This window comes from Corvus hawaiiensis, chromosome 6, assembly GCF_020740725.1.
Source record: "Corvus hawaiiensis isolate bCorHaw1 chromosome 6, bCorHaw1.pri.cur, whole genome shotgun sequence".
Lineage (NCBI taxonomy): Eukaryota > Metazoa > Chordata > Aves > Passeriformes > Corvidae > Corvus > Corvus hawaiiensis.
This window is the reverse complement of record NC_063218.1, coordinates 21,648,386-21,674,913: the sequence shown is the minus strand read 5'-3', so window position 1 is coordinate 21,674,913 and position 26,528 is coordinate 21,648,386. Positions and strand designations below refer to the sequence as shown.

Here is a 26,528-nt window from a genome sequence, read left to right as displayed (position 1 = left end):
TGCTTCTACCTCACCTGTTCCACTAACAGCTTCTCACAAAGGAGACTGATTATTAAACTGGCTGACACTATTCCAGATGTTTTGGGACTTTTTTTTGTCATAATTTAATCTTCTTTCCAGATCCTGCAGTAGAATCATAATCTTTTGCTACTTTCCATGAAATAGTATCGTTAACCTTTGGAATTTGCTGGTGCATGAAAAGCATGAATGACACATACAGGCTGGATAATAAGAAACAGATTTTGCATACTAAGCAGTATGTGGAAAACAGCAAATCTAATCTTATGCTTAAAGTCTCACAGCAGGATAATGTCAAAAAGGATTTCACCCTTCATCTGCTCAGTAAAGAAACTTCAAATCTGGTCATACTTCACTTTCTCTCTGGAATCAAAGGTTGTCCATTGAAGAGTGGAGCATTAATTTGCTCCATGATGGTTTGACATCTCTCCTTTTCCTTGCTTTTGTATTCTGTTCTCATAGTGCTACTGGAAATATGAGCTTTTCTCTCAGCTACAAAGAAAATGAGGTGCAGGGAAGTAGGAAAAGTACTTGTTTGTTATAGAGAAATTACGTGATTAGAATAAGTGTTGAAAATGATGCATGGAGAAATGCATCCTTCTCCTCTTTCTATTCCTTCCCCTTTCTTTTGAATTTTGTTTAAGGAAAAAGGGATTTTATAGCTCTGTGTAGTAAAGCAGTTTCAAAAGTAGGAAGAAAAATCTGACTATCTTGAACGGGAGGATAATTGCCATCTTGAGTCATTCATAGGCTGTGAAACAGTAGCAAAGATTCAAAATGTTAAAATTTTTAGGAAACACAGGAAATGGCATCTGTACATGTCAGTTATAATTTATTGGGTTGTAAATGTAAAAGAAGACAATGGGGAAAGGAGAACTACCAATCTTTCTTCAGTATTAGCTGTGATATTAGAACTTTTAAGAACAGAAGGTTAAGAAGGTAAGTATGCCCTTCTTAAATAACCATCTTTTGAGCCATGAGGTTGATGATTTGGTGTTTTCTTGTTCCTGTTGTGCTGTGTAATAGAAATATTTAACCTTCAGTGACAGGGGATTCAGGAGGTGCTGCCTGTGCTCCCATCTTTGTCCTCTACATTTTCCATTCTGAAAGAGAAAACTTAGAATCAAGGTATAACACACCAAAAATCCATGTGGCTTCCTTGTAAACTGGACTCCATTAAAAAGAAACAAACAAAACAAACAAGCAAACAAAAAAAAGAGGCCCAAACAAAATTTAAAAAAATAAATCCTGTGCCTACGTGGAAGAGAATCAGTGGTATTGTTTTGCTTTTAATGCTCTTCAATTTTCAGAAAGTGTATTTGGATCTTTAGACAGTCAGATTTAGTAGATCTGTGATTTTTTTTTGTTTGTTTTTGCCATGTGGACTATGATTTGACCACAGATAACAAGACCATTCTGACCTAGGTGAAAGAATGAGCTGGTACTCTACATTTTTTCGATTGCTCTGATGACTGATTAAGACTACATGGGTCTAAAGCCTGAGCTGTCTGCTTGCCTGTTGATGTGAGTTTTTTTTAAGGATGTGTTGAAATCCATGAGCAGGTGACAGCTTGTGAGGGGGCAAGGTGCTACTGTCACTTATATCCAGTGTAAAGTTCAGTTCTTTGGATAAACAGAAATTTTTTTCTTATAGAATTATCAGTCCTCTGTGGTTTTCTGGCAATAAATCCACTTTGGACAAAAAGCCAAACAAACTAAATATATGCTTGACTGAGGTACTGAAAGTCAAATAGATTTTTTTACTTAAATGGATTCTATGTATTTCTCAAATAAGACAAAATCTCTCTAAAATTATTGGTAAATGCTGAGAGATGGGTTTAAGAATGTGATGTTTTTTCTTCTCTTTGTCTTATCTGTGAATTTTGTGATTTTGTGTATGCATGAATGAAATGCATTTCTTCTCTTTTTATTTGGTTTTGTTATCTGTTGGTTGCGTTAATGTAGTCATTGTCCCTCTGCGCCCTTGTTGCTTAAATTGTCATTTCTGCATGTTTTGATTATGCATGTTGGCTGTGATAATTATACCAGCTTTTATTTATTCGAAGTGATGTTACCCTGGTTCATCTGCCTTTATACTAACCTGTTGTTTTTTGGTTTTACTTTTTGTTTGTTTGGTGGGGTTTTTTTTGTTGTTTTGGTTTTTGTTTCATTTTGGTTTGGTTTGTTTTTTTGTTTTTGTTTAGCTAACAAAGTTGTGTTGACCAAAGCTGACCTGCAAGGTAGAGAAGATTGTTCTTCACCATTACTGGTTTCAATGAAAGATGCTTTTATGTAACATTTGGTGCCTTTCACTGGATGCAGTCACACCTCTAAGACAGGAACAGAATGACAATCTCCAGTATCTCTGGAGGGGGATAGATGGATTGAAGAAAAACATGGCAAACAATGGAGCTGCTTCTGTTGACCTGGGGGGTTTGACTCTATCAATCTCTGAATAGCCATAAAAACACCAGTTGATTTCCTGGAAAGCCTAATGATCAGGCAAATAGCTGCTGTGCATCAAAACATAGAAGGCCCTCAGAGCTTTACAAAGCAGAAAGCTGATTTAGTTTCTTTAGTACTGATGTTAAGAAATGAGATCAGGAGGTAAAAACTGGTTGGTTTTTATTAACTTAGACTTCAAAAAAAACCCTGTAGAAATAACTTTCTGGAATTTCAATTTTAAAACAAAAAACCCCCAAATCTCTAAACTACAAACCCCCGTAATATTTAGAATGGCACTTTACAAGCCATAGCCTGGGCAGGAAGGGTTCCTGTTTGTAGGAGGGTCAGCACAGTAGCAGAACCAGAGAGCAGCACATAGGAGCAGCTGTTAACACTGAGGGCAATGAGGAGGCCCCTTGTCCCCTGTCTTAGCAGTCAGAGTTGCCAACATTATGCTTATTCTGTGCCACAAAGCTCCTTCCCCAGCAGCTCTTGCCGCACCAGTGATGTCAGAGGCTTCCCCCAAAGAGACCTTCTGGCAAGTCGATGTCTGCAGGCCCCTGGTGGTACAGAGTGCCTGGTGCCTGCCCAAGAAACTGGGGCTGAATCATCTCCTCTGCAGAAGGTGTGTCCTTATCGAGGAGCTGTGTCACCACGTCAAGCAATTATTCGAGAAAGTCAGTAGGTTGAGTAGCATTTGTGAGAATAAGAAGGAAATTGGGTATTCTCAGAGACCCTACAGACTATTTGCCTGGGACATAAGTAAGGAAACATGCCTATTAGAAGTTAATAGATCTTTGATACTAGTATAACCAGAGAGATGTTTTCCATGGCATTGAAAGGGTATCCTTTTAAATATGATAATGGAAGTATACTTCCCAATTCATCTGTAAAGATTGCAATACAGAGTACAAATTAATTTATTCCTGAATGCCATGAAAGTTAAAAAATTGTTCTTCCTTTTTAATGGAAAGGGAAATAATGGTCTCAGGTATAAGGGGAAGTCAGAGGCATTGAACAATGTGTCTCTCTTTAGCAATCCTGAAGCCACAGATGGCATCTGTTATGGGATCATCTTAGTCACCTTGAAATTTTATGTTTAAACCACTTTATGTCTAAGGTTCTGTTGTGAGACAAAACATAAAATGTTCCTGTTTCACCCTCTGAGACAGAGACTTCCTGACATTTAACATAACCCTGGAATTACCGTTGTGTAGCTTTAATCATGTGCTTTCATCATGTGCTCCTTTTCTATTCACTGTGTTTACTGTGAAGACCTGGTGATATTGCTGACCTCATCTAATGTAATACATGCCATTTTTAAATTAAAATATTCTTGTTCTGTATCTTCCAGATATAGGCAGGTATCCATTACCTTTCCTTCAGGATATCATCTGTGTTTTTAGGTAGAGTTTGGTGTTCTATGGCTCAGTAGGAAAGGTTAAAAATAAATTTGGAGGAATAAGGATGTTTTAATGGCTAAACAGTTTATCACTGTAGCAGTTGTTGACAGAAGCATATTAAGAGGTTCCCTCTCACCCAACAGACAATGATACTGACAGTCTGAGATAATTTTAGCAGTTGGATCCACACAAGACATTGAATCTGAGAGATTCGACAGGTTTGAGGTAGACAGATGTTAATGTGATCTATTTTGCTTTATGCATGCGGAGCATCTGACTGCAACTGCATTTTGTTGGCATCTCTGACCTGTTCCCAACTGTAAAAAGCTGAAGTACTCTGTCTTGCCGAGGTGAGGGATATAGAGAGGTGCTGCCCCTAGGAGATTTCTGAAGTTTATGTAAATGGAAGTGGTAAAAGATGAGATTTGAAAAAATAGGAAATAAACGTGGGCCCAATGTGATGATAAAAAGTGTCCTGGAAGTACACTGGAGTATAAATAACTTTAGGGCTAAGATGTTGTGTGCCATCCACTCAAATTGTGGCAATGATTTTGGGACTTATATTAGACATCAGCAAGTATTGTGTCTCTCTTGCCACAGCCACTGTTCTCTGTAGTCAATTATGTGTCCATCAGAATTCAGAATGCATGCTCAGGAATTCCTGAGCTTGATTTTTGGTGTTTATTGAAGTGGATGCATCATGAACAGGAAATTCTGTAACAAAGAGATTTGTTGTTTTGATTTTTCCAGAGTCCTCAGAACCACAGGTGTGTTACAGCTGTGAAGATTATTTCATCTCAAGCTCAATTTTTTACAGAGGTCTTAACCCTGTAGGAATATTTGCCCTTCAGATAGAGAAATCTGATTACATTGAAACCTAAGGGGAAGCATTTGTCTTGAGTGCATAAAGTGGATTATTGGCTTTTCAGGAAACCAACCTTTGCTAAATAGGTTTGGCTGTTTCAGGATAGGCCATGATGCCTAGAGCTCAACTTGATGATCCTTGTGGGTCCCTTCCTACTCAGACTAGTCTGTGATTCTCTGATTCTTTTATATTGGTGTGATTTGCAGTGGAGGAGGATGTTTTTCCAACTGACTCTGTTTTTCTTGTTCACATACAGCCCTTTCAATTTTCCTTTATGCTTTTAGTTTTTGTGTCTGAATGTCCAAATGCTGTTTACTTCCTCTGCTTCATTTGCATCTCCCTGTCCCTTGTTGCATTTTGTGTGCAGGCATACTCCCTTTTATGCAGTTGATTTTTTGTTCTATGGTTTGGGTTTTTACTGTTTTGGGTTTTTTTTTTTCCTTCCCTCACCAGATGTGTATAAGCATGTTTCTCAAGACCTTTTAGGTTACTTAGAAGTGGAGAGTGGAAGGGTGGCAAGAGGGAGGAAGATAGGTATATGCCAGCTTTCTTTGATGGGAAAGAAATCCCACCACTTTGCAGATCCATTTCTATGGATTGCCTTTGCTGCTTGATTCCCTTCTTCTGTAACCTTCAGATAGATGTGTTTTCTGTGGGAGAAAGCACATTTGTGCATATTTGTTATTTTAACTAGTCCCAGTCTTCAGTTCCTGAAGTTTTCAGACCAGCCACTTATTTGGAACAAAAGGACTCAGCACCATGACTTATATTAGGTGAATGAAGTGTTCCATCTCTGTTGAGGCACTGAAAAAAATGGCTGCATTTTTCAGAGGATGGAAGAATGCTGGCTTTTGAGTTATTTCCGACAATGAGTAACTTTAAATATGGAACCTGACAGATGCCTAACCTTATTTAGGTGATGAAAGGGATGATGAGTTCTTAACAAAGTATGAAACTGAGAGCTTGAAGAGCTGGCCTTGCAATCCTTGAAAATCTGTTTGGTGTTTTGTTCTTGTTTGCTATATTAGTCTGTGATATTCCTGCTTTCTGCTATCTGAGACTCAAGATACAGGATCTAACTTTCTGAATTATGACTGAACCTTGACTATAATTTAGTTTCTTACATTTGTGCAAAGTAAATGCTGACATACCACCAATATGTATTGGCAGTTACAGTATATGTGGTATGGTCCATCCCATAAAGTGATAGTTCCATGAGATTCAGACTTAATTTTTCTCACTTTTTACTCAGAAGAAATATTTTTTCCCAAATTATTCTAAAATTGGAAAACTTATTTGGATTAACTTTGTTTCCTACTTAACCTGCAGGAAGAGTGAGTCCTGGAACAGGTTTATTTTCTGCATGGTGCATATGGTTTCCAAGACCTGATGCTTCTCTGAGCTGAACTGCTACTGCACACTGAATTAAAAAAGGCTGACTACCTCTGGTTATGAAAGAGGAATGCTGACAGAAGTAGAGTGTAGTTTTATCAAAGGTGTAAATTGAGTGTAACGTCCGACTTGTAGTGGTAGAGATATTTCAGTGCTGCATGACATTTGTAATTTAGGAACTACAGGACTAAAGAAGCACCTTATTCTGCAGAGGCTGTAAAGATGTCTTGTGTATATTACTTTCCTATTGCTTCCTAACATCTTTGAAGATACAAGGGAAAAAGATGAGAGCATTTAGGGAGATGAAGAATGAAAATGGAACCATATTGTCATTGAACTTCACCTGTTTCACATGATCTCCATCTTATTGAGACAATAATGTTAACACAAATGGCTGATTCCTTTCAAAAAGAGCGAATTTTTGATGTGTGGAGGAAGCTGTTATGTGCAAGACCAATAATGGTTTGCTTATCTTAATATTTATCGCTAGTTGTGATCAAAACATGAAGCAGTTGTGTTATAATCCTGCAGCTGCTGTATAAAGAAACTGATTCTACGTGTAACTTGAAAGAACAATAAATAAAATACTGGTTTTTATTTCTCAAGTTCCTTTTTTTTCCGGTTTGGTCAAATTTAGAAATACATCCTCTGAGAGAAGGCAGGCTACAACCAGCCCTCCCCCACGAGGTTCGGGAAAAAATAAATTTTCCTCAAAGGAAAGTGAAAGAGATAAAAACTATTTATTTAACAAACACACAGGAAAAGGATAATAATGCTAAATGATAAAGCCTCTCACTCTGCTGAGAAAAACTTGGGGGAAAATTCAGAGTCCTTCCGTAGATCTCTCTGTCCCCCTCCTTGGAGCTGGGATGGGGTGGTGGGCCCACCTCCAGGGCCAAGGCCTTGGTGGAAAGTCCTCCCAATGTATTCTGATGTTGAAACTGTCCAGCAGAGAGAAAAGGAAAAAAAATCGAAGTCCCAGTTAAACAAAACTTCAACTCTCTGGTGGAAAAGGAGCTGAGGAAAAAAAAACTGCTGAAAGCTGGCTGGAAAGAAAAGCAAGCTGGGTCCTTCCCTTCCCTCCCGCTCCCCTGCTGCAGCTGAAAAAGAAACATCGCTATCTCTGTGTGACCTTGAACAAGCTGCAAACTGCTTTGAAAAAGTTTTGCTCAGTTTTTCCTTCCGCCTCTCAGACTCAGTTTAAAGGCATAGAAAGGCACAAAAATTAATTTCTGGGCATAGGGCAGCAATATAGGATACACATCATAAAGTCACCCCAAGACACTTTTCCTGCAAAGAGCTTTCAAAAGATTCAGAAGGAATGACTTTTCTTGCCAGTGAAACATGCCTACCTGTGAGATGAAACATGGAAGTTTTAGCAACATGTAGCAGTAGAATTAATTTTTTTTTAATTTCAGGACAAAGAGAAACCTGCCATACAACAGAAATTGTAGGAAAGGTAGACCAAGCAATTTATCTAAGCAGAATACAGATAAGAGATGAGGCTATTATACTCTTCTAAGGTATTTCTTCAAATACTTAGTAGAAAAACTAACAAACAATACATCTGGATAGGTAGCTGAAGAAATGTGTAGTACCGGTCTCCTTCCCAGGGAAGGAGACCCAACAAATCTCAGATCCTTCAAGTCCTCAGATGCTGAGCTGTTCCAGTAAAAATTAGAGATGCAGACATAAAGATAAGAAGGACATTGTTGAAGAATCCTGCTTTGCCATTTCGTGTTCCAAAGGAGATACCTCTGTTGGTAGGCTTAACTTGGACAGAAAGAGACAGAGCAAGTCACGCTTCTGCTAGTGGGGATGCTTTTCTGCATTGGGGACTTTTCCACTTTTACTTGATATCTACTGCCCACTCACTCCTCTTTCCACTGTGCATGTGGCACGAAGAAGGCAATGCACCAAGCTCAGCTACAAACAGACAATAAAATCAGAGGTATCTCAGAATATTATGTGAAGACTAGTTCTGAAACTTTGCTTTTAAATACTTTGACTGCTCTAAGTGTTGCCAAAGGAATGAGATTAAAAATAGACCTGAGTCCTGATGGCACTGGTAATTTAGAAACAATTCTACTGCTTTATATATAAGTTGTTTGTCATCTTCTTTCCTTGTTCGTTAGCACTAAAGGGCATGTGCGTGGTAACGCAATCTTCATGTTTTATAAGCCTTCCTGTGCTTCTGTCACTTTGCTCCATAATCCAAAATCCTAATTCCCTGTGACATCCCTATTAGTTGCTCTGAACAAAATTCTGTTGCCACAGAGGATTATGACATCAGGCAATGAAGCAGCAGGAGTAGATGAACTCTCTGAGACAAAGATCATTTTATAATGCAAATGGCCCATAGTACTAAGAAGTGAGGCCAAGTACCCAGCATCTATGCTGTGCTGTCACAACTGACTCTAAAGATGGCAGATCAGGCTTCAAGCTTCCTTGTGGTATTGTCAGGCTTTCAAAATTCCTCATCGTTGTGGATTTTTCTTTCTCTTTCCCCCTCCCTGCTCCCTCCCCTCCCCCCCTTCCCCCCCCCCCCCCCTCAGCTGCTGAAAGTGCTGTTCCCATCTGCACAGTTGGTTTCTGTAAAATACAATTCAGATATCATAATACATGCCATGAATTCAAGTACTTTGGCTCTCTGGGCCCTATTGAATGAACACCTCAAGCCACAGGTACTGGGCCTCGTGCAGTCTTATTCCTTGAAGAGTCCTTTCTCTTGCAGCATCTAGACAAAGGATATGCCCATTGTCAAGTCCAGTTACTGATTAAAGTATTCTCAGAAGAATGTAGGAATAGCGGAGAAACGTTGTTGAAAATGGTGTTCTGCTCTGCTTCTAGGTAATGGTCTTTGTAGTTGATGCTGTAGCAAGTTTGCATAGTGTCACACTTGCTTTCTGGTTTAATTTTTAAAATATAGATATTCTGCTTGTTTATACGTCTAGGAGTATTGGCATTCATGTTTGGGGTTAGAGGTTAGATAGTGGGATAGTAATGTGTGGGAGAGGTGTCAGTTCCTCATTGCTTATCCTCAGATAATCCAGACATTTTAGGCAAAATGACAACTAATATTTTATTTCAGATTGTTAAATGTTATCCCTTCTTTTGCTCAGCCAGAATAAGTCTGTAGCAAGTGTCAGACCACAACCTGATGCACATGTATATATATTTATATCCATGATTTTTACAAGAGTAAAGGCAGGAGGGAAGCCTGTACATACATGTGCCTACTGGCCCACGCTGCAAAGTCTGTCAGCTCTGTTCTAATCCTAGAAGTGATCTGTTAATTTCACACTGTGCCACTGAAACCACTGGGATTCTTATGGCTGCAAATGAGAGTCAGGTGGGTGGGAAGAAGAGGCGGAGGGGAGGCGAAAAGTGTTGAAAAATGCTGCTCAACTTTCCTTCAGCATAGCAACATGGGGTTTTCTTGCTGTGGCTGCTGCTGTCACTTCTTTTCAATAGGTGAACTTTCCTTCAGGGATTTTGTTGTCATCTTCTATTAACCACACTTATGCTTCTACCTAGAGGTTTTGGGGTTTGTTTATTTTTTTTAAACAGTGTAATAAATTCTGGAAGAAGCTCAGGTTTTTGTTAACATTCAAGCTCTGCTTACGGAGTCACATGTTCCTTCTCATTGCAGGAAAGATGTAGAAAAATGCAGATAGCTGAAAAGCTACTGAAATTCATCTATTCTGTTCCTGCAGTGAGGAAAGATGATCTGATGGGGAGAGCAGAAACTCTGCACCAAAGCTATAAGGGCCCATTCCTGGCTTGGTCTTTGAATTGTTGGGAGAATCATGGCCTGACATGGGATTTCCAGTTAGATGTGGGTTCTACAAGGGCTTGTAAATATGGAAATGCCCAGGTGTGCTATCTCAATATCAAAGATTCTGAATAATGATGGGATTTAGTGAAATCACTATGAATAGTGTCAGACAGAGGTTGAAGGGTTTAATTTTATGTTAAAATATTTAAAAATGCTGTCTCCACATTGGTCCGTCCTATCTAATCGATAAAATATAGATGGTGATGCTGATGTGATGAAGAAATAAGTACCAGGAGTAGGCTTGAGCCTTGCGGAGTTGCTTTTGCTAGCAAAGACTGTGAAGAAAGATGATGGGATGGGTTGAACAGTTGTTTCTTTGTCCTTATAATATTGTCCTAGACTGGAAGTGGTTAACGAACTGATCCCAGGCAGCCTAGCCAGTTGATCCTTTATTATCTGCTTTATTTCTTTTGTTTCTTCTTTTCCAACACATACAGGATATAGCATAGTAGGTATATCAAATGTATGTGTACATTTTATTTAAAATCATGCACAATAGGATTGACATACCTTTGTCTAGAATGCTGAAGATAAAATATTTTCCCAGGAAGTAACCTGTAAACTCATGTTTTTGTAATCTATGACTTGCAGCTTCATGCCCGCTCTCAGATGATTCAGAATCCAGCTACTTCCTCGTGGGTGACATAGTAGCTGTCATTCAGAGTCCCTCTGATCTGAAGATTACTTTTTTGCCTGGATTTTGTCTTTGCAAGGCTTATCTGAGCAGGCTAGCAACTGTTAGCTGCAAATCACAGAACAATGAGTTCTGTTAGTGTGGCTGCTTCCTTTTCTGCTTCTACCAAAAGCATGGAAAGCAGTCCAGAAGGAAGTGTTGTGGACTAGTGTCATGCCCTTCTGAGGACTTTATTAGCATGTTTCCAGAGGAACCTATGTAATAGGTCAGAGTCTTTGGTTTTTTGTTTGGTTGATTTTTATTAAGCTGTAAAGCCAAGTTGTAGCCAGCTGAGGCTTCAAAACTTCAATTTGAATCTGCATTATCAGGTTTCTTTGGGTGTGGTGAGGCATTGTTCATGGGCCCATTAACTAGCTTTCATTTCTATACGGGGATCAAACTTCTAGGGAAGCACAACAACCTGGCCATGTTTGTTGGCCTGGCATCACCCCTATTTTACTGTAAATTTCTTTGAGCAAGTTGAGAACATATGAGCTGGGCCTGGCTAAGAGGGAATATATTGCTGTTCCCCCTTCCTTCTTGCTCTGTGTTACAGTTTGCTGTTTTGTTGTGAGGTGTACACTTGTCTTTGTGCTCTTTTTACCTGAGTTTCTTGCATGTCCAGGAATGGAAGTGTTTGGTTAGTGCTTTCTCTCTTCTGTGTGAGGATCCTGATGGTAATGATTAATTGAAGCTTTTGTGGGCCTGACCAAAGTGATTCTCTCAGTTTTATTTCACTCTTTCCTTGTCATCATTTCTCCAGGACCGAGCACTACCTGCCAGGAAGATTCCTGTGCAAATCAGGGCATCTGTAATCAGCAATGGGAAGGCTTCACCTGTGATTGCTCCATGACTTCATATTCTGGGAGCCAGTGTAATGATCGTAAGTACACTTTTCAGTGCATTGGTGATCTGTGAGTTCTGATATATGACAACACAGAGAACATGATTTGATGTTCTTTCAATTGCAATACAACTTTCCCAGTGTGAAAGCCAAACTTTTTTTCTTGGAAATTCCTTTAAAGCCTGTAGCAGTTATTTTTTTTTCTCCTTAAAATCAAAATATGCAATTCAGCATATATTGGTTTTGTTCGGTTGTTTTCTGTTGGTTTTTTTTTCCCCCCCTCTTCTTTTTGAAAGGTAACTCAACCAGGCCAGTGGTGGTAATTGATGTTAATGGAATTCCTGGTTTAGAGAAACCAGAAATGACTTGCAGATATTGTATGTAATATTTGCATAGGTAAAAAATGTCTAGGTATTATATACTGCATTATGCTTTGAGATTGTCATTCAAACCTTGGTGAAAAAGACATGTAATGCATGTAAAATGAGTAGTGTTCTAGATAGTCTTCTACTGAAATACTAGCTGTATGCTGTATGCTGGGTACTGTTTGCAAGAATGTTCAGTTAAAACCAGTGATCAGTTAAATACACAGCAGCACTGTTGTGCTTCTTGCTGTATTGATTTGCTTCATCTCAAAACATTGGATGTTCTTGGCCAATTACTACTGGGATCTCTGATAAAATAATTGAACAAACCCCTTAAGCCTGCCTTTAGGGGGCAGATAATCAGCTTTTTGACATTCCCTCTGCTCATCATGATTTGGCCTTTGTTCCTGCCTGGAGGGAACAGATCACTTCAGCTCTACTGTGTGCCTGCTTCTCTTATTTGAGGTGATAGTCCCCTTCTCCCTCACTGCTCCAAGGCAGGGAGCAAAGGAATACATCATGAGTGCTGTAGAAAGCATAACAGTAGGCTTCAATAATTTGGTTCACCATGTGTATTAATTTTAAACCCAGAAAAAGCTGCTTTTCATTAAGGTATTTGCGGTAGACTTAATTAATGGTACCAGCAAGGTCCATGCAATATTGGTACCACAGTGCTGTCTTATCTGCAACCCATCCCCTAAAAGTATGAGACATGACTGAATTGATTGGCACATATGACAAGCTGTTTAGCACATGGTGACAATCCACTTCTGCTGAAGGCCAAAAAGCCTGTTTTTCTGAGTCATTCATAATATGTAGTGTTTGTGTTGGTCTCCCATTTCTTCCAGCATATTTCTCTCAAACAGATATTGGAAAGGCCTATCAGCATTCATACTTTGACAGGGGCTGTATAAAAAAGGTACTACTGACACAGATTTAAAGACTGTAAAGCTATGTCTGGTTTTGGGTTGCTTTGGAATTCAGAATGTTTCCTTTGGGTCCAGAAGAAACCATATTGGAGTCACAAGATCTGGTGCCAAGTTTCTGCATTTTTGTTTTGGTTTGCTTTTATCAATTGGAGACCCACTTTCCCACTCTCAGACTATGTGTTCAGTCAATCAGTTTAGACTTGCTAAGCGTAGAACACAAACGTGTGAAAGAAATGCTACTTTGAATTCTGTTGGGCTGCATTTAAATACATATCCAGGAAATATCTTATGTTACTGATACTGTGGGATTTGTTTCTAATGTGTTTGGCTTCACAACTACAGAACATTGCAGTGCCCTTGTTAAGCTCTTGCTAATGGCTTAGAACAGGCCCTGAAGCATCAGGAAGAGCCAGGTTCCTATGTCTGTAATTGGGGATTTCTTGCTGCTTTTTTAGAGCTGGCAGCTGGAAACACTGCAGAGAGGGGAGTTTGAAATGAATGGGGGTGTTGTGGGCAGCGTAGCAACCAGCCTCCAGTTATCAGGCCTGGCTGGTAATTTACAAATGCTCGCAGAAGGATGTGGGTTTCAAAATGATCTGGAAAGGTAAGTTGTGTGGACTTCTTCTGGAACATGACAAGACTTCATCCTGGACCTTCAAAAAGTGCGTATGACTTTTTTTGTGGGTTTTGTTTGATTGATTGATTTTGGCTTTGTCATGTATCATTGGAAATAGAGTTCTACTCCTGGCTTCCTGGTACAGTTAGGATACATTGTGGGTGGTGTAGTTGAGAAGGCTTAAGTCCTGTTCCTACCTTTTAGATATTGCTAATCGAAGTACAGGCATCTATCAATTGAAGTTAAATTTTAGTGCAAGTAATGGCAGGGGGAGATAACATCTGTGTAACCTGAGGCCTTTTATTTAGAAATGCATCAGGTTCTTTGATAGAAAGTTTTTTTGGCCACAACAGTCCATTCTATTAATTTACATTATGGCTATTTCTACCTTACGAGCAATCTGTGGTCTCCCACTGGTATAAATATGGAGTATTGAAGTAAATAGAACAGGTGGAGTTTTAAACAATGGAAATGATAGCAAAAGGCTAACTTGCTGTATATATTTTGCCTTTCTATTTCTGTTAATCAAGTCAAATGTCCACACTGGAAATTTGCATTTTCATGTGTTTGATGAAGAATAGATCAGTGCCTCTGAGACAGATAAATGGGAAGTATGGTGTTCTCTTCAGTTATTCTTGATGATCTCCTAGATTATCCCAAATTAACTATTGGTAGGTGTGGTTTGTGTTTGGGTTTTTAAAAATTATTTGCTAGAGCAAACTTTGCAAAGATATTCAGTCTTATCAATGCTGAGTAAAGCTTGGTGTGCCAATTTGTTTTTCCTTTTTAATTTTTGTCCCAGGACTGGGCCATTAAGCTTCCTAATTCAGATGCAATTGGCTTGGAAACACCTGTGCTTCCTCGTCACCCTTCAGAGGTGGCAACATGTTTATCCATTCACCAGTATTGCTTAGCAAGACAGGGATTTAAATTCCTAGTGGAAATGATGATACAGCCTTTAATTTTAGCTATTTTTCTGTAGATCTGTTTTAGATGTTTTTTACACTGTAGGAATCAAGATTCTTCAGAATAAGAAATTAATGGGAGCTATGGGGGCATAAATTCAGTTTTACTATGCTTCATTCTGAGTTGTATGACTGTATTGACATTAAAAACAAACACAGGAATAACCCGCAGACACCCCCTGTCCTCAAATTCATTTGAGAAGGTCCATTGCATGAAAGTGTATTTAAAGGTTTGGCCTTCACACTGGCCAGTACTAACAACTGAAAAGAAAGGTAGAAGTAGAGGCAATGGTACTATTTGCAATATACTGGTTTATTCTCCATGCCATTTAAAATCTATTCTTAATTTTTTGAAGTTACTTCACACTCTTCAATCTTTATAGATGTTTTAATCATTTCAGCATCACATTCGATAAATGTGGGCTTTCAACTTATTTTTAGAATTTACATATTGCTCTACGATGTAGGAAGTCAGTGTTATTGTACTGCAGTTGATATTAGAAATATTAAGAACCCTGGCATGCCAAGCTGTTGCTTAGACTGTTCAAAAGTGCAACCTTAAGCATGTAAGGTAGCAGAGTTAAAGTTAACCCATGATGTTAGTGAAGTGTCTTGCATGTGGGGTGAACTCCATCCTGTTACTCTTAACCATGATATGAGATGAAAACATGGGAGTGAAACATTCCAACCTACCTGAGACGGGACCTATATTTAAACTGTTGTCTATGAACAGCTTTACAGATTCTTTAATTAATTCACGTTCTTGTTTATCTGGTCAAACAATAACATTTTCTGCACAGAGAGAATGCATAAAAAGAGGCATTGCCAATCTAGCTAATGGGAATGGTATATCCATGTCAAACTAGATCATAGAAAATGCTGTTTTTTACTCAGTGCCTCATGCAGATGAGCAACACTGAGGGTCAGACTTTCCAAGAGCAATTGCCAGGCTAACACAAGTATGTATTAATGGAGGTGTTTGTCTGTAAAAGATCAATGATTTGTAGCAATGACTAGTGCAAGCAGAGTATAAAGCACCTTTTCAAATAGGTTTTATGTTGTTGAAACAGTTAAATCCATCTGCCAACTATTGATTGGCTTTTTAGAGGGGTTATTTATTAATTTCTTTATAAACTTCGGGTTGTAACAGCCACCTGGTTTAAAAACAACTTTTCCATCTGATTGGTAAAGAGAAAAGGCAGCCCAAGCTTTTTGTCCTCTTGTGTTTGTATCTTCATATGCTTCCAGTCTCCATGCTTTACAAGGATCCTGTTGATAAGTAATCCTCTAACCTCCCAATGAGATTGCTTGGCAAAGTGATGCTTGTTTTTTGTCCAGGAGAGAAGTAATATACAGGGCTGCTGGGGCTTTTTTTGTGTAATAAGTTATATTTTTTTTCCCAATCCCTTTTCATGTGGTGCATAACCTACATGCTTTTACTGTCTTTATGTGAAACACACTTGGAGGAGGGAAGGATTAGAGGGAAAGGGAGTTATGGTGACTTTGTTCCTTTGTTCATTAATTTAGCACCATCACAAGAAGAGCTTTTGATAACTCCAGTTATGTAATTGAAGTGAGTGAGGCTTACTAGCCAAAATCTTTTTTCATTTGACATAAAAGGAAGGGTATCAAAATTAGCAAAAAATGTCTAAGACCAATACTTTAGAGTAAAACACAGAATATTTTTGATGGATTAAGGAAGACTGAAGCTGGCCTTAGCCCCATGTATGTGAGATAGGTTGTCAGAGGTTGTCAGAGCAGGCCCATCTCTCTGCATTAATGCCCTGCCTTTTTGCACCCTACAAAGTAGGTGAATGAGAACCAAAGTGCATTGTTGCTTCTGGAGCATAGTCTGTAAACTAAGTTGCAGTGGCAGAACTGGTTTCCCTCACACCTGCTTAAATAGCATGGCAGAATAGCCATTGGAAGAGACTACTAGCAGGGCAAATGACTAAATAAGTAACCCTTCCTTTATGGTGATGGCTTTATTCTGATGTGTTTGTGAGCCATTTGCACCCCAAACTTACTTTATCTCTGTCACTGAGCAGTTACAGCTCATGCTCTCCAGTGCAGGATTCAGACCACCAGTCAGGAGATGAGCCCTATTCCCTCTCTCTTAGTATTTTGTGTTTTTCACCATCTGGGCCAATTTTTGTCCAGAATTCATGACCTCTTTTAATGTCAATGCCAACATACTCAGCTTGATTTACTTACAGAAACCCTCTTCATTGTTCATGTTTAATTATCACCCATTCGTTTCTAATGTGCCCAGCTTACTCACTTACTGAGTCAGAGAGCAAGAGGTTGCTAGTGTGTAGAAAATAAATCTGCATAGACTTCATTAGTCATGCATGGCTAAACCAGTCAGCTGTTTAAATACCACCATGCTTGGGGATTTGCCTGTGATACTACAGAGACATCCATCCTACATGAAGCAAGAGTCACCTCTGATTTATCTTGAGTGAATCATACTTCATTACAACAGGTCAGGCACTCTGCCTACTTCTTAGTTCTCCCCTCATGCTTTGTTCTTGCTTACTTAGTGGTCTTTCACGTAACTAGTGTTTTCTGGCTGATGGCTCATTTTCAGTTCCTAACCTAAGCCTTTGGTGTCTTATGACAGTGAATGACCTTATCCTCTGAGAACTGGGACAAAAAAGAAGAGAAATGCAACTGTAGAAATGCAACTGTGTACTTTAGTACATGATGTGTAAATTGTACCACTGTGATTTGGGTTATGAACCCTGCTTTCATCCTTCTTGGCACTGTTTAGTTTCATTTGCCCTGCAGTGCCAAGTAATGTAACATCTTTAGGGCAAGGATCTGGTGCTACTTCTCATTAAAGCACCATGCACTTTTCTGATGCTTGGTAATAGCCCACTACATAATTGCCTTAGCTCTTCAGTGCTTTAAGAATGCTCAATCTTTTCAGTGTACTGAAAGGCATTTCCCCTCCCTTGAGTAACAGCTGTAAAACATCAGATCAGACTGCAGATCAAGAGCTTGTTTGCCCCATGTTCCCTTTGGGAGTCATCTGGAATGGGTAGTGCTGTCAACATTAGAGGGAGAGATTTGTCTGTCCCTGTTTTGGGGGAGAAAGAGGGAATTTGAGTGACAGGTGCTTTTTGAAATTGCTTCTTCTGCACCTTTCAGCTTCTCAAGGTGCCCTGACATGAAAGCATTTCCTTTTTAATTGTGAAAGCTAGCCAACTTTATCCTTTTGTGATCCCCAAAATGCAGCTAGGTCTCTGGTGAATAATTTAATTACGATTGCTTCAACAGCTTGGCAGAAGGAGCATTTAGAATGAGAGCTGTAATCAGTCACTGATATCTGTGCACACCTGGCTGCTGTCAGCACATAAGCTATGGTCCAGCCGTGCTGCAGACTTCTATAGCATGGAAGGAGAGAGACTTCTTACAGGTGGGAGTGATTACAGCCTCTGTTAGCAACCTGTGAGCAGTTCAAGCAGTTAATTCTCTTCCTGATGCTGCTCACCAGCTATGCCATTTTCATAAGCATGTCACAGAAGGCTCTTGCCATAATTTTGTTCCTTGTGACCTCTGCTCTCTTTGAAAGTATTTTTCTTTAACTTGATACTCTTTGGTAGTCATGGCAATAATTACCACTTTTCATCTTAAAAGCAGCTGAGTGTTACTGTGTCCTACGTATTTTGCCCCATGAAAGATTTGGCCTCAGAAACTGTTCCTTCAGTAATGGCACACACAGGGTATAATCACTGATAAGACACTGATGTAAGTTGGCAGCAGTAACAGAAATGTTGTACAGCAAAATAGGAGTCTCTGTTTGTTCTGTCACCCCAAGCTCCATTTGTTGATGATGATCTGTAAGCACATCTTCTGACTAAATGTAAGATAATAAAGTGTTCTAAATTGTCAAGTGCAACAAGGATTTGATTAATTTTAAATTTAGATTTTTCTTTGTAATATCCTGCCCATGTTCTTATTTGTTTTAAGAAGCAGTAAATGTAAAAACTCAGAAAAATACCAAAACAGTCTTCAACCATCAATTTTACTCTTTAAAGATTCTTTTCTTCTTATAGTAGCTTCTTCACAGAAGATGGTACAGAACTGAATTTGGAAGATGGTGAAAAATGTATGTAGAATTAGATTTTATAGGCAAAAATCACCCTGAGCTTGAGGACTTTTATTTTAAGTGGATTTTTTTTCACACAATGCTGTGAAACTTCTATCCTCAATTGTATTGTCCAGATACTTTTGGTAATCTCACACCTACAATGGTTTCATCAGCATGAGGTATTTTGAGTGCCATATGGTATGCAGATAGTACCTGTTCTTTTGCAGACAAGGGAAAAGAAAAACCCTTGCAAAATGTGTTTGGTCTTTTAGCTGTTGCTATTGATCTGCAACAGGATACCCAGTCACTAGTCCAGGTGAACACACAGCTGGCTTTGATCATTCCCTCCAATCCCCTATGAGTCTGGCACTGTGGATTATGAAAATATGATTTCCATGTTGGGCTTACTGTCCTGGAAGCTCTGACTTGCAATAATCCTTAATCTGTTTTTTGTCCCACCTGGGTTTTGTGTGCTCTCCCGTCTTTGCAGCACTCAGCTGAGTTATATATGTGTGCTTTTAAACTGTTGATCTAAATCTGATGTGTGATAAGTGGGGTGTAATGGTGTTAATGAGATGGGATAGGGTTCACTTGGTGCTTTCCCAAACAGCATGGAGCTGTTTGCCATAGCACACACTATATTGCCTCCTTATTCCTATTGAGTCCTCAAGGTGTGATTATTGTTTATTTCCCAGGGTGTCTACGCAGAGAATAGTTTGCAAAGAGGAACCTATTTTATTAGGTGAGAACAAATAGATGAGGATTGAAGTCAATATTTTCTATTTTCCAGACTAGACTTTGTTTGCAGTAACATTTTAAAATACAAAGTAATTATTTTAATTCAATGAGGTAACTTTTGATTATGCCAATATTTGCAGATCAAATCTGGTATAGGATTATCACAGTCCACATATCAAATGTGCCTAATTGTTTTAAGATTTATATATATTGTTTTTATGCCTTAGACTAAAAGCTACCTTTAAGATTAAAGTCATTAGGTGGACAAATCTATGTCACAAAATATTTACATCTGCGGGTAGCTGAGAGAATGTCAACATGCAGAGAGATTCAGGCAGCACTAGAATTTTTAAACTTTTTTCTTCTTGGTTTTTGAGCCTGCGAATCTGGGGCTACTTAGGAGAGGAAGCTGGGGTCAGTAGGGCTCAAGAGACAGATCTTTTACGCTTATTTGGTTTTTTTGCAATGGAAATTGTTAACAGAAAAACAAAGGCAGGAGGAGTCAGAGGTCCTGAAGGAGATTCTTTGTTCACTATCCAAGCTGCCTAATGTACTAATTATTTCCTGTCATTGACAGAAGGCTACTATTGATCTCCAGTGGAGTTTAGCTGCATATAGGGACATAGCTTTATTATGTTGCAATCTTGTTACCCAGGAGCTGGTATAATAATCTCAGCTGTAGAACATTGGGGATTAGATGAAAAACCTTAATTACAGTTATCTTAATAATGATCCCTGAGGGGCAGATTGAAACTGGCTGCTTGGGTACCTGTGAAACAAGTTTTGCACAGGGGAGCACATTTTGGTGGATTTCATTTATCTTTCTAGAGGTGTTTCATTGTGTACTGATATCTGAGGCCTTGGCAAATGCTGGGAGTGGAGTCTGGGACTTCAGTTGCCTTTTACTGTCCTTAGAGATTTTGGGACACAAAATAACTTCTCTGATTGTGGGAGGAATTAGGCTTTTCAGTAAAAACCTCCAAGAACAATTACATAACTTGACTTCTATTGGGATGTAAGTGTTAACTGAAACCACAGTTAGCTAACAGCTGTCTGCAGATGAAAACGCTTCCAAAGCTGTGAATGTTAGTTCATTTCAAAGTCTTGGATGTATACAGGGTTGGTGAAAATCTTTCATGGGTGGTAGTTTAATCAGTGAAAACTGCACACTTATGGCAAGCAAAATTTTGCATATTTCAGTGAAAGTCTTAGAATAGCTTTGAACAGAAAAAAAGAGGAAGGAATAAAAAACCAGGATGTGGTTGATTTACTCATTTCCAAAACAAAACTCAGGATTCATTGACTGTATCAAAAGGATGAACTTATTGTGAAAGTTAGCAGAAAACACTTACAAACCTGAGAAGACAACTAACCTTAGTTTAAAAGCGTTGACCTAAGTTAGTTCATCCTCCTCTGCCTAGGTTTATTATTTAATAAGCTACTGTGCCATGACTTCCTGAGGCTCTTCACAGACCTCTGTGTTGGAAATAAGCAGCATGGCCTTGTGATGGCCTCCCTGGTCTAGGATATGCCTTTCAGGATATTGCCAGCACAGTGCTTGAGAGTGTGGTCTGGAGCAGGATGGGGAAAGAGAGTAGAAAATGACTCCATCCCTAAGAAAGCAGAGTTTGATCTTTGTAGCTTTTATTCAAGTGTCTCTAGCCTTAATGCAAGAGTAGTTGTGCTCATGTCTATTGAGTAACTGTCTCGGAGAACATAACAGACCTCTAGACCAGAGTGTCTTCACTAGACTCTGACTTTAATAATGCAACTGCCAAATATAAGCATATTTTTCTTCCAGAGAGACTCTAATGTTTATTTTGAAGGAAGTGTTGTTGGTGCTCTATTCTTCTTGTCTCTCATCTGAAACCTATTTGCAGTGCTTGACCACAGCAAAACTGGTGTCAGGTTTGCTGGCTTCCCATAACCATCTGTCATATTTCTTTTCTTTTTTTTTTTTTCCCCTCTCTTTTTCAGATTGTACTAAATGACCTTCTGTCTGTTACATTTCTGCCCTCTGATCTCAGGCAAATGATGAAGATAGATAGCAATATCACAAGCCATCCATCATACAATTTGTAGGTCCCTTAGAAACATCTGTGTCTTTAACAGTTCATCTGTCACAGATAGACTCATAATTCAACACCACAAAATGCTGAAGAGAGGGCTAATACTGGTATTTCTTTTTATTACTGAAGACTTCAGCCATCAGGTGTCTTTCACTTGGATATGCAGACTGTTGTCACAAGTGCCTGTGCACCAGGGTTTAAATTATGGATCCAAGCCAACTGTATGTTACAGAAGCAAAGACTCATTTTCCTGCTTTGCTGTTGTAACACTGGATTGCTTGTGTTACCAGTGCAGAATGAACTGAGCAGATCTGGCTTTCAAGCCTTTGCTCTGTGTGAATGAGCTGAAGTTCTCAGAAGCAGTGACTGTGAATCTGACTGCCAGCAAATAGTTGTAGTCACTCCTGCTGTGTCATATGGGACAAGAGAAAATCTGTTTGAGTGACTGTACATATGTGTGAGAGACAGAGACACCAGCATCTATATTTAGGTTGATGGGCATAATATTTGACAGAAACACGTAAAGTTACCCAACAGGGCATGATTTTGATGTCTGGTACCTGTACTGTCAGCTGTGCAGAATATGTATTTGGTAGACGAGTTGCCATGCATAGATATCTGAAATACCTGTCTGAACTATTGCTGGGTTGTGCACACTTGCATAGTATATTGAGCTAGGCAGGGCACCATGTTAATCCTATATGCCACATAATGCTGAAGCATGTAGTGCTGCAGGATGGAGAATATCCTGAGAATTTATCCTGTTCTAGTTACTTGAATGCTGGGGACTGGCATCAGACAGAATTATCTATGCTTCACATTGTTAAACACAAATCACAGGAGTAGCGTGTTCGTACTGTCAGAAAAAAAGCCAAAACCCAAACAACCAAAACAAACAACCCCAAAACCCAAACCACCAGCCTGTTCTCTTTTTTTTTTTTTCTTTCCATTTTTTGCACTTGTTACCAGTGGCATTTGTCCCATTTGGAAGAGGTTAGAGGCTTAAATCCCTTACCTTATCCTGCTGAAATAGAGATGCTTCTGATGGACACTTGAAACATAAATTTGTGCTTTATCTTAAGGGAAGCATCCTCACAGGGATCCCCACTTGGCTCTGGAATTGCTACTGTTGGTTCATATGCATGGGATATTGATAGTTCAAGTCATTTAAACTTAATTTAGGCATACCAGAGAACATACTTAGCCCAAATATCACACTTGAGAGACCTGTACTAAAATCATTATGGGAGCCATTCAAAATGTATAGACAATATATCATAGTGTTTTTTGTTTTTAAACAACTTTCATCCTGGAGACCAGGATGAACTAAGAATTAATATTGAAGTATTTGCTGAAGTGGAGCTGGGTATAACACAATAATTGAGATGGGGCTGAAATTAAGATCAGCTACATCCCTCCTACAAAGAGACCCCTGTATTTGCCTACCTCCTTTAGAAGTCAGGACATTTAAATGCTTTCCATTGCGCAGATGAATTTCTACCTGTCATGAAGTAGAAACTAATCAGGTCTTCATGCTTTCAGTAGTGCCTGGAAATCCTTATTTATTACCAGTAAGATGTGAACCAGCTGGGTAACTTAAGCTGTTCCTTCTCAGACACTCTGTAAGTATACCTCCATATTTGGGAGCAAATACTGGAAAGGGTGGAATAGCTGCTTTTCTGAGTTTCCTTCTTTTTCTAAATGGAAAATGGCTTTTTTTCTTTTCCAGTACTAAATAGAGAGAAGTATAGGTTGTTAGTCCTGGCAAGTTTAGTATTTGTAGACTTGTATTCTTTGCCCACCTTAAGTACACAAGATTCAGACTTGCAAGAAAAGGGTGCTCACAGCTGTGCTAGGCCTGCTGGCAAATAAAATTCAGTACAGATGGTTGTCTGCCCACACTCTATTTATGAAGAGGCCTGCAGTGTTTATGTTAATGGTGATGAGTTTGAGAGATAAAAATAGGGAGTTGCTTGTTGTTCATTTGTTCTTTATAGATCTGCAGTGAACTTTTTTTTATAAAGCACAAATTCGATAGAGAGATTTGTTAACCTTCTAGAAGAGCAGGCTGTCAAAAAGCCGAGCTGCAGACGTCTCAAGTGCTGGAATCCTTATTCCTTGTTTTTTCTACTTCCATTCACTCCACGAGATGGTGCTGTGTACCCACAGTCCCCAGCATCCTTTGCTTGAATTTTCCCAGGTCGTTGGTGGATATTTGGATTATGAAAACTTGAAATGAAGTTAGAAATAATCTCTATCTTCCAGCTGTCTTTTTCTCCTCTCTAAATTAATCTCAAAAAGAGGTTTTCCAAAATCACCTAAGGCTTTGTATAGTCCTCTACAGATTATGTCTTCCTTGATATTTATTGAGTCCTGCAGCTTTGCCATGACTTGAGGGCTTAGGAAACCTTCTGGAGGCTGCTTCCAGATGCCATAGTTTCAGAGCAGCCATACTAAATAGCAACAGAAGAACTGAGACTGTGTGTTCTTGTCTGTGGTCATTCCTTGTGGATAGCTTGCTGAGTCAGGAAGATGTCTGCTTGTTGCAGGGGTCTGCCTAGTTCCACATTTACTTATTTATTTAGGTCTTGTGCAAAACTTAAATTATGTGATCTTGTCACTTAAAATAACTAGCAGTTCTGCTCTTCTCATTCTCCTACCATATGCTTTCCTATTTATGTGGTTTTGGGAGTTACTGTGTGTTTTATTTCTCCTGCTTTCAGTTAGATTTGGAGTAGATAACTACTAAGGGTACTGTCTTTGCAAGGAGGAAATTTTGGAAGCTTGTCTTTGAAATGGCTGAAGTCCACTGATCTCGTGCCACAAGGTGGAAAGAAACTTCTGGGGGAAACAGAAAAGTCACTTTTCACAAACTTGCCCAGGCATTAGCCTTTCTTGGGTTGCCAAAGTGAGTTTTGTGTCAATGTGGAAAGTAACAGAAGCAACTTACTAGCTTTTTTTTTTTTAGTCATGGATAGAGAACGTCCCTTTGTTCTGTAGAACAGGTTCTTTCTTTACAGGAACAGGTATCTGGGGTGAAAGGCTTCACCGTCCATTGTGTGTCCCTGGAGTCTGCCATTTTAGCTTTCTGATTATCACTCATATCTTTGTGTGTTGTAGATGTGAGTTCAGTGTCTTCACAGCTCTGCCTCTCATTTCGTCGTGATTCCATAAAGAACAGTCCGACCTCACTTGTCCTCCCCCTTTTGCTCTTAGCAGTTTTCCAAAGCTTGAACTTGCACTTTCCTGTTTTTATGCTGACTGAGAGCAGATTCCTGATTTATAATATCTAGTCTCAAATCCCCATAAGTGATGTGGAGGTGATTAGTAGAGAAGAGATACAAAATCTTTACGTGCCTAAATGAGGCTGAGACCCTCCCCACTTTTTAACTCCTTATAACTAGTCCTGATTAATGTGGAACAACTGCAACTCTGGGGCAAGTCAGTAACAGTTTTCCATTTCAAATACCCAAATGCATTTCAGCAGGAGTCCTGATGCACATCTTATAATTTTCACAGTTGTTACTTTTCTCTCAGCTTGGGAATTTTAGGACGTAACTGCATTGATGACATCATTGCATAAGGATTGTTTCTTACTCCCTTAGCTCAGGATGTATTTTGGATATAAGCAGCAGTTTTTGCCAACAGCCATTAATCCCCAAGAGCTGAGGCATGGAAATTCCATGTCATGCATGTTCTTCAGGGCAAGAGAAGCTTCTTATCTGGATACCTCTAGCAAGTTTTTGAAGTTGCTAGTAAATATTCCAATGCTCAAAGCTCATCTCTGATTTCTCACTCAAATTTTAATTCCCAGGTACAACTTCAGAAATGCTTCTCGGTATCATCAGATATACATCAGAGGGATTTTTAACTTCAGAAATGGTGGTTCTCATCACTTCTCCATCAGTGTCCTGTCTCTGCTACCATGAACATTTACCAAACAATAAAAATTAGGCTGCACTGATAGGTTTTTCTCTCTAAGTCCTCCCCAGATCCTTCTCTGGGGTTGTCTTATCTTGATGTAATAATTATGGCTTGAAGTCTTAGGGGATTGAAAAGTATAATCAAGATTTTATGAATAACGCCGAGGGTGTTTTCTGCATGCAATGTGATGCTTGCTTTACCCTCCACGAAAGAATGCACGTTAGCAAAAACTGAACTCTTCTTGCTGTTCCAGTTAAGTGATTCATGTTTACTACACATAGATTACACTGAGCATTGGAGACCAGACTGGGACACAATGGACCAGTAACTTGAGAGCATTTTGGTTGAGATGCAGGGGTAGGGGAGAGGGAGACTAGCTCAAAGCAGGGCCTGTTCTGTGTGGGAAATAGCTGATGCTACTGTCATTAGTTTGAGAAGTACAGCTTTTGCCCTGGCTCACCTTGTCATTTCTGTTATAAAGCAGACTTCTGACTCCTGTGTTGGTGTTTTCTCCCTGACTTGGGATTTGCTGTTTGAGTGGGGAAAATGGTTCTCCATCTTTTCCATGTGTTTCTTTCTGAAGGCAGCCCAGGACTTGAGCAGAGCAGCAGCTGTGAGTCAACAGAGCTTGCAGTAAAACAGCAGGAGGACACATCAGAGCAGAAGGGGTTGAATTCTCCAGAGGCAGAAGTTTTAAACCAGTTAGCATGGAGCAAATTTTCCCTTGCTCCTTGTTTGCTTGAGGATTTTCGTTTATTTCTTGGTTGTTTTGGTTTTTTTTTTAATGACTCCAAGTTTTCTTTGACATTTGTTACTGATGTCTTATGTCTTTTCAATCTGGGAACTGCTAACTACAGAGGGTAGTGAGACTATTTCATGTCAAAGGGAGCTTCCTCTTCAAAAGGCAGTTGGAAGGTGGCAGGGAGGATGAGCTAGTTTGGGATTAGTTGAGTGTCTTCCTCTGGTTCAAATATAGCTGAGGCTCTGAGAAAATAACAGCCATTCTGCTTTGATGACAAGTACATAGCTTACTTTGTGGGATGTTTTGGAGAACTGGAAGATCTTGAAAAGTTTTTAAAGAAAAGCTTCAACATCAGAAAAATTCTCCTTCTTTTGGCTCTAATTAATGCCTGTGGTTGGAGAAGAGAGGTCAAAAGCTGAACAAGTTTTTTTATGTTGTCCAGGTAAGTGAATGCTATTGAATAAATACTGAAAACTGTAATGTTTAAAATTGGAAATCCAACAGGAAATTTTGACTGAGCCGCTGTTCATGGTCTTTAGCATTTGCCCATTACAGCTTTTGACTGGATGTTTTTGGTAGTGCTAGTTCTCTCAGCAAACAAAGGTT

General features: G+C 39.2%; 1 protein-coding gene across 29 annotated transcripts in view; it reads left to right on the top strand.

The window, feature by feature from the left end:
* Nucleotides 1-26,528, top strand: part of NRXN3 (neurexin 3) — a 985,201-nt gene that overhangs the window by 448,858 nt on the left and 509,815 nt on the right. For all 29 annotated transcript variants that reach the window (XM_048307857.1, XM_048307861.1, XM_048307848.1 and 26 more), the window contains one exon: nt 11,398-11,517. In XM_048307857.1, coding sequence (XP_048163814.1) covers nt 11,398-11,517 — 120 coding nt within the window. The remainder of the gene's footprint in view (nt 1-11,397; nt 11,518-26,528) is intronic.